General features: G+C 49.7%; 1 protein-coding gene across 1 annotated transcript in view; it reads right to left on the reverse strand.

Annotated features, from left to right (window-relative positions):
- The window catches only part of CACNA1I (calcium voltage-gated channel subunit alpha1 I), a 187,210-nt gene extending 172,103 nt beyond the window's left edge, over positions 1-15,107 (reverse strand). Inside the window, exons 1-2 of the mRNA XM_009902560.2 lie at positions 15,036-15,107; positions 1,579-1,880 (exon numbers count right to left, since the gene is read on the reverse strand). Of these exons, the coding sequence (XP_009900862.2) occupies positions 1,579-1,859 (281 nt within the window). The 5' untranslated portion in view covers positions 1,860-1,880; positions 15,036-15,107. The remainder of the gene's footprint in view (positions 1-1,578; positions 1,881-15,035) is intronic.
- Positions 15,108-16,091: the final 984 nt, after the last annotated feature.

A 16,091-nucleotide genomic window follows, 5' to 3' on the forward strand; every position in this document is an offset into this window, starting at 1 on the left:
AGTCTCCTCTTCTCCAGGCTAAGCAACCCCAGCTCCCTCAGCCTCTCCTCCTAAGGCTTGTGTTCCAAACCCCTCACCAACTTTGTTGCCCTTCTGTGGACATGTTCCAGCAAGTCAACATCCTTCCTGGATTTCCAGCAAGACATCAATCTTGTCTGCTTTACTCTGAGCTCACCATATGCTGGGACAAGATTCCCAGGACATAAAAACTAGTGCAGATGCACAGTGACTGAAAAGCAATCCATAATTTAATACAAAGTTTTAAAATTTTAAGGAGCAGCTGCTGAAAGGAAAGCAGGAAACCTAAGCCTCTAACAAGTTCTCACTCATAACCAGCACTCGAGACTACAACACCTTTTGAAGACCTTCTGAACCTTAGGACAAGAGCTCAGACCTGAAACCCAAAACTTTTACTCCATTTGAAATTAAAAGAAGCCTCCAGTTTCATCAGTCCTCTAAGGTCACCTGTGACTGCTGACAGACCCTCAAGACTTCACCAATGGTTTGGCTCCTGAAGCTCAAAAGACTCTTAGAAACAGTTTGTGAGTTTGTGCTGTGTGCTCAGACACTCAGATTTCATCTAGAAACCAATGCATCAAAACCACAGCAAGCATCCTGATAGATAATACCCACTAAACCAGGAACTAAGAAACTTCCAGGGAGAAAACACCATCACTCAAGATTTCTGTCCAGAAAAAGGTTCAAGTAAAACTTTACACTCACCTCTCTGCTTAGTCATTAATCTTCCTCCCCATCTAAAGTGTCTCACGGTCCAAAAAGCAGCAAGTGCCCTCTGCCTGGTTTTTGTATTGCATCAGGCTGGAGAGCCACAGAAGCCATTGCTTCCTAGCAGCCTCAGTGCTAGTAATTTGTGCAGGTGGTCAGCATTTGCACTGATGGGCTGCAGGGGCCTCTGTTATCAAGGCATTAAGTGTGATCAGTGACACACATGTGTCCTTTCTGACTTCTCGTGAGAAGGAAGGATGTACTCACATCCTGGAGGTCTTCCCCAGGGGCTCAGCATCAAGCTCTGAACAGATATCCTCATTTATCCTCGCCTAGGCAGCTCAGCAAGACAGGACAGTGATATGTGCTTGGTGGGAAGGCAAGGGGTCACCTAGGTGTTCTTGCAGCAGAAGTGGTGGCTCTTTCACCAAGGGCAGGACAAGCTCTCACTAAAGCCTGTACAGAGAGAGGAGACACCTCTGCCATTCAAGCCTGCCAACAAGCTCCTGGGCTAGCAGTTCCCACTCTATCCCACAGCAGAGGCAAAAAGAGAGCTAGGAAGCAGGAGTACACAACTTTCTAAAATACCTGCCCTCATCTCTCCCCTCCCCCAGCCTCCTGTGGCTGAGCCTGTCAGCAGCTCTCTCTGAAGTCCTCTCTTTCATAATCAGCTTCTTTTGATCACACACTAGAACAGCTGAGGTTCTGTTTAAATGCAAGCAAGGAACAAAGCAGGTCATTAAATATGTCATTGCTTACCTGCCAGCAGGCCCAGGAGGACAGGGAGAGGAAAAGACGAGGCAGGAGGGAGCAAGAGGCAGGGAAGGAGAAGGGGCAGCTCAGAAAGGATATGGGTTGCACACCATTTTGATGCACCAGTTCCGTGGACTGGTGGTCTGCTTTAAGCAGAAGAAGACGACAGGGGCCAAGTCAGGATAAGGGACATCAGGGTCTGGTGGAGAGGTGACTTCCTCATCTTCTCCCAGCTCTGGGGAGGAGGGTGGCTGCTCCGGTGGTGTTTGCTGCTCTGAGACCCCCAGATCCACGGGCTCCAGTGGGCAGACAGCAGAGGCGTGAGGGGGCTGTGGGCCTGTGGGCCAAGTGGAGGGAGGCTGGGGGATGTATTCTGCCATGCCAGCCAGAAGCGAGAACCCCTGGAAAGGAGTGGAGAAGGAGAAATTAAAGCCACATGAGGAATCAGCAGCAAGAGTGCAGCACACCCATGCTCTCCCAGCAAGTCTGGAGCACAGGAGAACTGTAGGACTGATGGCTCTGACAAATGATAAACCACGGTCATGCTTTGTGCTGAAGCAATCAATGTAAGCAAAACTCTTCTGCCAGTCCCTCTCTCCACCAAGACTCCTCTCACTAGTTGTTTCCATCACTATTTAAATCCCCCCTGCAGCTCCTGAGACGCCCTGGCACGGTGCTGCACCACCTCAGATGGTGGTACCAATGCTTCTGGAGACAGCCTGAACACCTTTACAGAGCACTGTGCTTTGGAATGGCACGAGCCCGTCCTGACACAACAGTCACCCTTCCCTCACAGTCCCTTATGCTGTCCTGCCACCCCAAGTTCAGCTTTGCTGCCCCTCCAGGGATGTGCTGGGCTGACCTTGTGCCATGCCACTTGTGGAGCAGGCTCCTTCAGACTGATATGGGTAAATGCACCTCAAACCCACACAGCACAGTCACTCATTTAAGCAGGGAGCTGTGATGCAAACTAGACTGGATTAAATATTTAACATCCCTATACTGGAGCTTATGGAGCTCTCCTTTTGTCAGGGCAGTGAAGACAGGTTGCAAAAGTTATTCAGTTAAGCAGAATACTCAAAGTGTAGGTGCACACAGAAAGAGATGAATAGGTTGTAGGCTTGGTGGCACCTGAGTGCTACAGAGAACCATGCTTTTGCTAAAGAACATCACTTTGCTGGCTGGGTGCACTTAACAGTGGCCTTGTTCTGGGGAAACAAAAAGCCAAATGTTGGCCATTAAACAGCACACTGAAAGTGGCTGGCAAAGTGAGTGGAACAAAACAAACTCCGAGGCCTGACTTTGTAGGAGTGTTATAGTGAGACCCTTAGGAAAGAGAGGTTGCCTAAGGACTGTCTGATGGTGGCCTGACGGACACTTTCTTCCCTTCACTCTATTGGCATGATCAAGCATTTGGAGTGCCTGTGATACAAGTATAGGCTTAAAAGCAACATGAGAGCCCTTGGAAGCACCACTATAATATTAAAAAAGAAAGGCCAATCAGCAGCAGGAAAGGATGTATCTGTAACCAAGATCCAGGGCACAAACCTTGTCTCCTCACATCCTGGCTGTAGGTTACCCTCCCAGGCACTTTACTCTGTCCCTTTTGCTTTAGGAGCACACAGCCCGTAGAGCAGACACTGCTCTACCTTGGCATCCTGCACCCTTGATGTTTCAGCCCAGCACCCCTCTAGCGCCCACGCTGTTGCATCCATGATCTCCGGTGCTTTCCTCAGTATTCATCTGTCAGGTCCTGCCAACCTTTGCACCTTGTGCTGCAGTCCCCATTATCACTCAGTTAAGACCCTGCAAGCTCTGCCTGTCCTCTTTGTTCTTTCAACCCCCTGCTTCCAACATGCACTTTGATCCGAAGCTTTGCTTGTTCTTCGAGGCTTGGTATTTGTCAGAACAAAGAGCAGCAAACGCAGAGGTTTAGAAAGCAGACACAGTGTCCCTCAGGGGATAGCACTGAGACTTTGGAATTCATTACCCCAAAGGCCTGCAGCATTTGGAAAGAAACAGGTATTGTGTCTCCTGACTGGCTTTGGGATGCTGTTCCCGATTTTTTTCAACCCCTATGACAAAAGTGGCAGCACATCCTTCCCACCAACCAGAACCTCTGCTTTCACTTTCACCAGGTTTTTAACTCTGGGCATCCAAGCAGATCTTTGTACCAGCTCTTCCACATGCTGGAGCGTGTCCAGAGAAGGGCCACGAGGATGATCAGAGGGCTGGAGCACCTCACCTATGAGGACAGACTGAGGGAGTTGGGGCTATTCAGTCTGGAGAAGAGAAGGCTCCGAGGTGACCTTATTGTGGCCTTCCAGTACCTTAAGGGGGCCTACAAGAAAGCTGGCGAGGGACTTTTTAGGGTGTCAGGTAATGATAGGACTAGGGGAAATGGAGCAAAAATAGAAATGGTAGATTCAGATTGGATGTTAGGAAGAAGTTCTTCTCCATGAGGGTGGTGAGACACTGGAACAGGTTGTACAGGGAGGTGGTAGAAGCCTCATCCCTGGAGGTTTTTAAGGCCAGGCTGCATGTGGTTCTGAGCAACCTGATCTAGTGCGAAGGGGTCCCTGCCCATGGCAGGGGGGTTGGAACTAGATGATCCTTGAGGTCTTTTCCAAGCCTAACAATTCTATGATTCTATTCCCACCAGCTTGCCATTGCCTGCTCTAAGCAGGCAACGGTGTCCCAGGCTATTAACATGCAGTGGCTGAGCCCAGCTTCTTTCCCATGAACAACAGGGAGGAGAAAGGTTAGCAGGGCCAGCCAGGAAGAATTTACAGTGCTCAGAGCTCAGGGCATGACAATTCCAAACTTCGATGTAGAAAGCTTTGTAATTAGCAATACAACTGAGCAAAGGAATGGGAGAAACAACCTCATCAGCATTTCCCTGCTTTCCCTCCAAGCAAACATTCAGGGCCTCTTCTCCATCACACCAGTGCCAGATGCAGCTGGGATTTTGAGTTACAGCTCTGCCCATGTCAAAACACACATGCACAACCGGGCAGTAGCTGCATCACAGGCACTTTACTGCTCCAATTTGTACAGCCCAGAGTGACTCATCAGAGCTCATATGGACACTGAGCCAGCTGAATCCCTTTAGAAGTCCTGAAGCTAAATACAGTCCTTGAAGGACAGCTGCCCCACTGGAAGTGTAAGCAATGCCCCTTTTCTTCCTGAGGCTAAATCCTGTTCTGCCACCCAAACCGGCCCCAAAGCTGTGATCACAGTGTATTTCCCACATTAAGCAGGATTAATACGCTGTGCCAAAAGAAAAAGAGGGGAAATCCAAGCAGTGGTGTGCTTCTGAGCTTTTCACACAGCATCAGTCCTCCTGTCTCAGCTTCAGAGAGGCAGTGGTTTTCCTGCCAGCAACAGTTCCATTGTCCTCACCATTACCAGCTCAGAGATGGAGGTTGGAATCAGTTATTTCCACTATTTTGGCTAAGCTGTAACCCATGCAATGCTGCTCTTTCCTCTGGTGTTGCAATTACTGGCCTTCCCTTGCTGTAGCATTGCTGCATAACGTAGTGGGAGTGAGCCTGCTACAATATTTCACCCCAGGAGGGGCCCGATTTAATTCAAAATGACCAAGAGGAATGAGCTTGGCACAGGCACACATCTGCATACACAGGAAAACATGCATCAACAGAGAGATGAAAAAAGACAGTTGTAATACCATCAGACAGGATTATAAGGCTCCAGAACTTGCCTTTGGGATGCCTCCAAACTCCCTTTTGTATAAGTGCTCCTTACTACAACAAGGGCAACACAAAAGGACAATTGGATGGTTACGGGGTGGCCAGATGAATGTTCTTCCTACTCAACCTTTTGCTCAGGCAAGCCTATCCCCAGCTGGCAATGGCAGGCCAGACCCATTAGTGAAAATCAAATCCTGCCCGTGCCTGACTTTCATTTTCTGTCCAAATGCTCCCTAAATGCACAAAAGCATTTCCCTGCAGAAGTCACATACCGCTGCAGGAGCAATGCTACATCCGCTCCCAGGGGAAAGGAAAGTATTTGTGGGCTGGCAGCTCCTCCTGCTTCTCTCCCTCTATAGCCTTCCCTGAAGCCAGATCTCGAGGCTGCACTCCTCCTCCCACTGTCCATTCCCAAGGGCCATTTAAAAGCATCATCATCCTGAGCCGAGTCCCTGCTGGTCCTTCATCCGGCTCGCACACCTGCCCCAAACACGTGTGTTGGCAGCGAGCTCATTGATTTGGCAGGAATGGGAGGAAGCTGCCAGCCTCTGGCTCAGCCCTTCCCCACTTCAGAGAAAGCACTTGGTCCTGCCGGACTCTGCTGGAGAAAAGCGGAAACAGCAAGGGAAGTGGAGGACTTAATGAGTGGGGGAGATTGCTTGGGTGAAAAAAAGAATGAGATAGCACAATTCAGGGGAAATGGATCAGGTTGGAGGGGTCTGTCCCGAAAGGCAGATGTTAGCTCCTGGCATGTGCTGCTCAGAGACATCTCTGCTGAGACACACTCCCCTCCAGATCTGCAACTGGCATACAGGGCTCTTAATGCCACAACCTGGCAGGCACACCACAGCTGACCAGAATGCCATGAGCAGGACAGCTCGGGGTGTCCTTCAGGCATCATATCCCAGCTGAAGCAATCTCCTGGCTCCTTGTCACCCTTCCTCAGCAAGTGTTTGGGTAGTCAGGGACTGTAGATGAGGAAGGGCCGATGGGACCCTTGCAATGTTCATGTATTCCTTTCCTGAAAACTTGTTCAGTGTAGAGAAGAGACTGTTGCTTCTTGTCAAGGAAGAGCCTGGAAATACCAGAGAGAAGTCCCCCAGTGCTGGAGGCAACCCACCCAGCTGGTGAGTGGGAGCATCTGCAGGGTTCACCTTCTCCATTGCCAACCCTATATCACTCACCAAGCCCAGGACCACCCCCTCCTCCCTGCACACTGCTTGCATGGGCAAGACCAGGGCCTATGGCCAAAGTGGAAGTGCAGAATATATTTCTTTTGAGAGGAAATGCACACAGCACCTCCCACCCTGAGGAAACACAAGTCCTTTACAGACCATCCATCACCATCGCTGACCTGTTACTTGGAAGCAGCAGGACGTGCAGCAGCTGTTCTGTCCCACTAACACCCCACAACACCCTTACAGAAAAGGGCAAAAAATGGCAACCTTCAGCTGGCATCACAAGGTGGGGGGCAAGCTGGCCCCATCAATCACAGCAGCACCTGCAGCACACTAATTTCTTTATCTATCATCTCCAAATGTCCACCCAGAAGTCGATGCCTCTCTTGAGGGAAACAGTTACAGCCAGCATCACAGAAGCCTGAACTTATTCAGGGCTGTCTCTGACTGGTAGCATATTTCTGGATGAGTGTGGGTGACCCCTCTGGGTAGCCATGTGTGTGCCTGTGCCTCCTGGCGTGGTCTGTCGTAGGCGGCAGCGAGCCCGCCATGTGCACTGCTAGAAACGGCCAGCGCCGGCTCTGTGTTAACTTTGATGCATGTGTCTGGCTGTGGGGATGTGTTAGTCATCCAGGTTTCACATTTTGATCAAGCCTTTGCAGTGGTACAAGGTCATCAGTGGTACGTGGCTCCCTCTGTCTTTGTGTGCATCTGGCACTGGTGTGTTTCTCTGCCTGTTCGTGGCAGGCAGCACCTGTTCTCATCCACCTGTGTGTGCATGGAGGGAGATGAATATTGGGAAGGAACAGGCTCACTTTCACTAGCAGACAATATGAAAGAGGAACTTTTACATCTCCATCATCTCAGTGCCTTCTGATGCAATGGATGCGGCAGAACCCAGCAGAATGTGTTTCAAATGGCACCCAAATCCATCACGCTGGTGCCAATGTGTCTGTCAGCTGTGGCCTGCCAGAACCGAGGTCTCCCAACTGCCCTGCCTGGCCAAATGCTAGGACCTGCTGCCTTCCAACTACATGCTGTGTGATTGCTGTGTCTTATCTCTACATGTTATATTACCTTCTGTCAGATCTGCTCAGGAGCTTGACAGCACCCCCCACCTCTCATCCTGATGATTTTGGATGCCTCCTCCTGCTTGGGACATGGAGCAGAAGAAATTTCCCCATCCCACTGAACAGGGGAAGAAGCAGTGTGGTCAGTACAAGGTGAAATAAAGGTAAGTGAACTACCTGTCCTGAAGCCTTGGCAATCCCCTGCCTTCAAGCCATACCACAGGTGGCACCCTGCAGCTGTAGGAAGAGTGAGCCCAGATCTCCTGGACTTTCTCATTCTCACAGCTGGTGTTCACTACATCACTTCTCCTGGGATAGCCCTGTGCCAGCCATGATTCTGGTCCCCATGCCTTGCACAGCAAAGTAGAGATCTGCTTATACCACTAATAGCTTTTGGCCAAGCTTGAAGGAGATGTGGAGACCAGAAAAGGTGTTGCTGCAGGATGGGGGAAATATAAACAATGACATTAAAAAAAGGCACAGGAGCAACACAGAGGAGGTACAGGGAATTTTCCTGGTAGAAAATAATCACCTGGCCTTAACTGTGTGGGGTGTTGGAGACCCAGAGGTTAGTGCTGCTGAAGGCCTCCGCCTCATCCCATCGCTCCCCAGAGAACATGCACACTTGCTTTCAACAAAACATTTTTCATGTCCCAAATAAACAGGCCACACAAAGCTCTTGTGCAGATGACTCCCCGTTCGAACAGACCCATCTGTGAGGAGGTTCCCCCCCGCCCCAGAGCCAGCGCTTTGCCTCGCCAGCCTGCCTCCCGTGACCCGCTCCGGTCGGCGCTGCGCACAGCGGTGCCTCCTCCCCGGGCAGGCGGGCACCTTTCACATGAGCGGATTCCTGTCATGTCCTCTCTCTTAAACCAATGCTTAGTCAAGCTACACATCTTTAGCACTTAATCCTCGCTCATAAATTAATCTTCCTAGCCCGGTGGAGGCTCCGTGCGGATCGAGGCTGAAAGCGGCTTCTCGCCTACCGAGGCTCTGCCGATAATGAAGTGCCAAGCGCCGCCTTCCCGCAGGGCTGGCGCCTTGGCCGGCCGCAGAGGGGGGCTGCCATCCTGATGTCTCTGTTGCTGGCCCGGCCAGGCTGCGAGCCCACGTCTGATATGCCATCTACTGTCACACCTCAATCTGGTGGCGTGTGCTGTCCCCTCCCTGACCCTCGCTGCGTTCTCAGCCCACATGTTTCAGAGCAGATTGCCCCTGCCTTGGCGTTTCACCTAAGACAAACCTCAGTACGTTGCCTTGTGCCTGTCTTTCTGACCTTGCTAGTTACCGCTGTGTTATTTTTCTGTGTCCCCACTGGCAGGCAAAGTCTGCTTTATTATCATCCAGGAAACTCATTAACACGCTGTTTACTCCCTCCTCCAGATCAGCATTGAAGATGTCTACCAAGATGGGTCTGAGGAGGATGATGAAGATGAAGACAGTGGTCTTGCAGGCTTCCAGCAACGACATCTTTGGGTCTGTTCTCACATCCTCAGCCCTTAAGCCAGAATACAAAGTGCTTGCAAGAGAGGCAAAACATGTAAATACCTCGATTGTGCCTCCTGAAGAAGCCCGTGTTGGGGGAATGCAGCTGCAGCTCCTGCCCACCATGAGGACAGAAGGTGCCCAGTGCTGCTGCAGCTGCCACTGTTGGACCTGCACTGGGAGTGAGTGGAAAACGGCAGCCTGAGGCTTTGCCCAGGCTGGTCACTCCTATTCAGGTTAAGCCAGCAGCCAAAATCTCTGCCCTTTCACACTATTCTTCCTGGATCAACCTCTGCCCCTTTTGTTCCTGTCCCAGTGCCTGCTCCAGTGTCCCTCTATGACCTGTTGCAGTGAGCAGGTGCAGGAAAACAGCAGCATATGAGGAGCAGGGAGACCCCAGAAGATCCTCTGTTCTCTATGACAGCACAGCACCTGATTCAACCTCCCACCTCTCCACCTCCCTGCATCCTTACCCCACATCCAGCCTTTGTCCCAGCCCACATCATCACTCACATCTGGAGAGGAGGAGGAGAAAAGAAGGTGGGGAGAAGCAAGAGAGGAAGGAGCACATCTAAAGGGAACACAGAGCTAAGAGATATGGGCAGCATAAAGAGTTGTATCTGACACCTCTCCCCTCCCTACAAATTACTGCCACCCCCACCCTCCCTCCCAATCCCCTGCCTCCAAAGGAGTTATCTGCATAAATAGACATGCACATTTGGAGCAAACCAACTCTGGCAAAAAGAAAAACAGGAAAGGAGTTGAAGCTATCTGGAGTGCAAGGATGCCCCAGGCTCTGCCTCTAGAAAGGAGAGGGGATGTGGGAGAGAAATGAAGATGGGAATCATCTAGAAGCAGAGAGGAGATGGTGCTGGTAGTTCTGCAAAGGCCTATGGGCTGTTCAATCTCAGGTCAGTAGACAGACCAGGATGCTGCAATGGCTCCTTGCATCCCACACAATTTGACTGCTGACACTGCTACTTGTTTACATAAGCCTGAAAAGTCCTTTCTCTCATAGACTCACAGAAACATAGAACTATTTAGGTTGGGAAAGGCCTCTAAGATCACCAAGTCCAACTTAGCTTACCTAACACTGCCAAGTCTACCACTGAACCATGTCCCTAAGCACCACCTCTACTAGTCTTTTAAATACCACCAGGGATGATGACTCGACCACTCCCCTGGGCAGCCTCTTCCAATGCTTGGCCACTCTTTCAGTGAAGAAATTTTTCCTGATGTCCAATGCAAACCTCACCTAGCACAAATTCAGGCTATTTCTTCTTGTCCTATCACTTCATAGCGGGGAGAAGAGACTGAACCCCACCTTGCTACAACCTCCATCAGGAAAAAAACCAAATCAAAGCTTGGGCAGTTGCTTGAATAGAAATCACTGAAAAGCAGTACAGACACCAATGCAAGCATATCTGACCATAGACATGAGAATGGGCTCCTGTAGTTCAGATCCAATCCCTCCTGAGCAGACAATCAGTCCAAAAGAGTCCATAAATAGTTGCCCTATCCCCTGCCACCCCTACTGGCAGACTTAGAGTAGCTCAAACACAAAACAGGGGAAAAATGCTCAAGGAAGATAAGCAATGGAGGACATCACCACTGCCAAAAGTCCCTGCTCTGGGAGGATAGGCAAGATGATGCTAGGCACACTGCACATAAGCAAACACTGCACACATGCGTACACTGCAGCAGCAGAAACAGGATCCCACCCATCCCTGCCAGTCTGACCTGCAGGAAAATCCATTCCTAACCTCTGTCTTGGAAAGCAACCTTAACAACCCTGTCAGCAAGAGACATTAACTCAATCTTTAATGCCACTAACACCACCTGCACTCTATACACAGTGCTCCTCTTCTGCCCATGGCCAACCCCTGACACTTCAGAGTAAGGAAATCAAAACCTTCCTATCCACCCTGCCAATGACCACACCACAAATACTTTGAGCATCCACATCACAGCAGCAGAATCCCCAGCACTTGCTGCTTCAGCTACCAACAGCTCAGGTCAGCAGCTCCTCTCCACACCATTCAACCACATGGCCATAACTCCAAGCTCCAGTGGTTGTCAATGAAAATGCCTCTCTCTAACACTTCCTGGGACGCCCATGTCAAGCTTTACATCAACTTGCAATGGAGCAGGATGCGGAGCCTGCACTGCAGACTTGGGTTGTGTCAAAAGCAGAGAGCAGCTGCCTGCTTTGTGGGGGGTTATAGACATTTGATAAGCATGGACAGCATTTTGTTTCAGAGCCATCCCTCTGATCCTGCCTTGGTCACCCAGAGATGAGGCTGCTGTACTGCACCCTATGGGTGCGAGGAACACAAGCTGCTGCAGAAAACACCAACCAGCAGCATTTCATACCAGGAGCCCATGGCACATCCTTGCTCACTGACTGCAAGTACTGGCACTGACCTTCAAAGCCCCTGAAGACTGAGCCAAGAGACTACTTCCCACCTGCACCACCACAGCAGCACACACCTTCAGTCCAAGGCAAGAAAAGGGCATTTTCTGAGAGCTCCTCATTGCAATTAGGCCCTGATGTGCTGGACTGATTGCTTTTCAGGGCACACCGCAGTGCTTCAAACACAGTGGCCTGATGAGTACCAGGAAAGCAAGGAGTTTATTACCAAGTTAGTAGGTTGATTTATGCACTCTGAGTTATTATTAGAGGCCTTAAATGAATTTTGTATCAGTATAAGACATTTTTCAAGCCAATATGGAATTCTGAAGAGCTTCAAGGTATGCAATTCAGACACAGCTGAAGAAACTAAGCAAGCTGGCTATATTGGGTCATTAGAAACAACCATGCACCTCTGCATAACTGGGAAGAAACCTTTACCTTCCAACCACAGGTTGGACTTTGGAGATCTAGAACACTCCTGAAATCAGCCCTCCCAGAGTTAAAGAAAGAAGTGGTTAAGAAATTGTACTTCCTTGTCTTGCAGATCCACCTGTGCCACTTGACTTCTGAGCCCACCCATGGACCCAGCAGTTTTAGCAAGGTTCTGTGGAAGTGTTTGAATTGCTGACTTGAATTTGCAAGATTAGGACTTTGACTTAATAAAAGATCACATTTATTTTTAAATCAGTGTCCAGCTCCTTTAAGGATTTCTAACACTGTGTGTGCATTTCATGAGTATCCAGCTGCAGATACTTGTTCTCTTTGAGCAAAATGAGTAAGAATTGCTTTCAACACTTCCCCCCCCCGCCCAGGAAAAAAAAAATGCTGACCAAGCATATGGCTTCTTTGCAGCACAGCCTGGAATTGCAGGCTTTTCCCAAAATCCAAGGTGGCCAGGACTCAGCCTAAGCCACCCTGGTTTGGGATATCCTCCTGGTGTACCTTGCTGTGGATGGGTCAGGACAAGGCTGTAATACTAAGCAGGGCTGTGGGTTGGGAGTGCATTGCACTGGGCACGGATACATGGGTTCTCCAAAACCAGATCAGGCAGTAGTACTGCAGCAAGCAAGCAAGTCCAGGACTAGAGGAGAAACCAGAGCTGCAGCCTGGGGCAGAGCTGCCACACTAATGGCACTTTGAGGATACCCAGGGCTGGACCAGCAAGAAGTGCTGCTCTTGGTGGGGACAAAGGAAAGCCACCCAATATCAAAGGTGTGCTCTGATTGACCCTTAGCAGTCCAACCAGTCTCCTCATATCTCCGCCAAGGCCACCATGCATACCCAGAAACACCCACAAGCAAGCAGTGAGCTCCTCACAAATCAGCATTCTTCTCCTGTGACACTTCCCCTCACTCCTTTAACAGCTGTGGTCATGCTGGCCCTGCTCCTAAAACCACTACTGCCTAAAACCACTCCTGAGGCAGCAACAAGGGGAGATTTTGTGAGAGAAAACATGAGGCAGGTTGGCATAGCCCCTCCCTTTATGATAGGCACTGTCAGACTGATCCATGCTTCACAAGGCAAACTCCTTCACTGTGGCAGACCAAACCTCTCTCATTGTCCTTCTGACACTCCTCTGAGATGTTGCCCACCAGATCTCCTAGCAAGACACGTGTGCACCTGCTGGTGCACTGAGGTAGCCAGTCCTTGGCCACATGCTTCCCAGTGGTATCTGCAGGAAAACTGCCTTTCCCCATCTTACTGCCACCTTACAGTCAGGGCCAAGGCCTTCCCAGACAGCTATGGCACCCTCTGCCAGCCAGCCTAGTGCAAGCACCCTGGTAGTGGGTAGGCAATCCAGTGAGGTGTCCAGATTCAACCCCTGCCTGCCTCCTGGCTCCCCTTGGAAGAAGTCTGTGGCACTAGACCTCCACTGACAGACATGCACTGCTGGTGTTCTGAGGAAGCTCACATCCAAAGCTGGTGCCACAAAACGATTATGTTATTTAAGGGAGAGAGCAATGAATGCTCCGAGTCTGGTAGCATGAGCCCTTTGCAGGCAGTGGGCAGCTGGGCTCCTGCCCAGACCCAAAGGATGGGGCAGGACTGGCTGGGGGACAGATGCTCAGAAGGTGTGCTTAAAATGTAAAGGGGAAGAGGGTCATTAACAGGGATCTCTGACTCCCTTCCCAGTGCCTAGAATTAAAAGTTTCTTTGCAGGTAGGGTGTTGAGACGCTAATGAGCTTGCGGATTTCCTTCCACCACCAGAGAAGTTTACATGTTGGAGTGAAAACATCGAGGGATGAGGGGGGTCAGCAGCTCCCTTCCTTCTACTGAGATAACAAATCCTTAATCACCAGCCCAAATTTAAGACCACGAGCTCTGCAACAGCACACAGAGACAACTGACAATTAGCACAGAGGTCCTCTAAGCGACAGAGATAGGGAACCACTAGCAACCCCCAGATCAATGAGAGAAACGCTTCCTATTAGCGGGGAGAAAATGCAGAGCAAGTTCTGCTTTTTGATGTCTGCCCTTTCTCTTTGTAATAATTATCAGGGAAATGATGCATGTTGGGCTTGCTTTTTATTTTTCCCTATCTGTGTCTGCCTTTTTTTGTTGGTTTGTTGTTGGGTGTTTTTTTTTTTTTTGAAAGCCCCTGGTACTTTTCTCACAGCTGCTGTTACCAAGAAGCCAAAACCGTATCCAGCAAGAGTGTTACGAAAAGCAGGACTGGGAGAAAATACGACAGATAATTGCCAGTCAGCAATGCCTGACATTATTTCTAGTCCTTTTCTTTTTTAATTCTTCTGTTTTCTCTCTCCACCCCCCCCCCCCCCCCACCCTGACTCCAGCCAACAGCTTCCACAGAGGCACAGAAGATGATGCATTTGCTATATTAAAGTACATCCTATTCCCTGCCCCCTGTTCAGACACTTTATAGACGTTGCACACGCAATCGAAATGCAATAATAATCACAAACAAAACAAGACAGTTCATGGAAACTAAAGCCAAGATCCAATTCTTGCTTTTCAGAGGAAAAAAAATAAAACAACCAAAAAAAAAAAAAAAATACAACAAACCCAAACACCAATACTCCAAACCCTAAGAAACCTCTAAACAGTGAGATGGTTTTAAGTAAAGTTACATATACATACGTAGATACAGATATACACACACAAGTCTCAAACAGTTACCTCTCCAGGCAGGAGATTTTGTAACCCTTCCTCTTTCCCACCATCCTTCCCCCCCCACACACACAACAGTACCAACTAAGCAGGGCTAAATTTGAAATTCCTGAGGTTATTCACCTTCCTTGTATCGTTTAGAGTCATCTACGAAGAGCTGCTGAATGTCTGTGAGAGAAACATTCCCTGCTGCAATCGCCCATGGGCATGAACTGCTGGACACACAGTCGTCCCCTTTCCCCCACCTCCCCTGCCCAAAACACAGAACCAAAATCAATTATTGCTACTTGTTGGGTAAACAGAGGCAGCCTCACATGCATGGGCACCACACACGGGCATGCAGGTAGGGCTGGACATGCAGAGAGAAATAACTTTCCTCTCTGGAAAGACAGAATCATTAACACCACAGACATGTCTACCTTCAGCTTTTACTTCTGCCAGGGAGGAAACAGGTATGAAACAAAATAGGAAGGAGGCAGGTGGGCACAAGTTTTCCATCACAAAGACAGCAAAAACAAGCAAAACAAGACAAGACACAAGGTTAGCCAGGTGTGCATGCGTCTCACCTACCTTTGCATGGAAAAGAAATCTCCAAGGGAGAAGTGTCCAAGTCAGAGAAGCAAAATAAAATAATAATGAAGATGCTTTGGGGGAAAAAAATAAATTCCCCCCACCAAGGAAGGAAGATAAAAAAAAACACCCAACAAACAAAAAAAACCCAAACCTCACCTTCCCCCCCTTGCACACAGGCACACTCACACACAGACACACACACCTCAGTGCCCAGGGAGGGGGGGGTGGAAAATAGGAGGAAAAAAAAACCAGATCTGGATCAGCTGAGTGACGGGGAGCAAAGAACCTGCAGGCAAGAAGCAGGGAGTTGTGTTAGATCCGTGGCTGCAAGGACTGAGCGTGTGCAGGAAGGAGATGGTTTAAAAGGAGGATACATGGTAAGAAATTGTGGCTGCTCAAGCTGGAGTCTGAAGGAAGCTCTGGAGTCAAAGAAAAGATGGGGGGTGGGGGGGTGGGGAGGTGGGAGAAGGACCTCTCCCTTTGTGAGAGGGTTTGGGGGGCTTTGTCTGTCTGTGTGTGTGTGTGTTTTTCCAGGCAGTTTGTGTTAAGAAGTGACAGAAGCTTCCTTCCAAAAAGACCGGAGGGTCAAAATAATCATGGGGTGCTGGGAGGTGATGGAGGTGTGGGAGGGGGCAAGTTTAGCTATTCCATGGTGGAAAAGTGAGGAGGAAAGGCTGGTGTGTGCTTTCTGTCTGTCTCTCCCTCTCTCTCTGTCTTATGGTATACGTTCACAAACGGCTTATGGAGCAAACTGCACAGTGAGAGAGAGAGAGAGAGAGAGAATAACTGCACAGGCAGAGAGGAGAGCGAAACGCCGTCCTTACAGTGACACCAAATGTCTTTAGGGGAAACCTACAATTAGAGGCACATGAAGCAGGAATTCTAGCAACACCAAAGGAAAGGAAGCAATCTCCTTGCACATCGTCGCACAAACACATCCACGGCAGGGGCTCCGCACAGCCAGCGTTCCCCTGCCTTCAACCCTGCTCATCTTCCCAGGACTCATGGCCATTGGCTTCAGCATCCTTGCTTTGCCCTGAACTTAGGAGCTGG

The sequence above is a fragment of the Dryobates pubescens genome, chromosome 15, assembly GCF_014839835.1.
Source record: "Dryobates pubescens isolate bDryPub1 chromosome 15, bDryPub1.pri, whole genome shotgun sequence".
Taxonomy (NCBI): Eukaryota; Metazoa; Chordata; class Aves; order Piciformes; family Picidae; genus Dryobates; species Dryobates pubescens.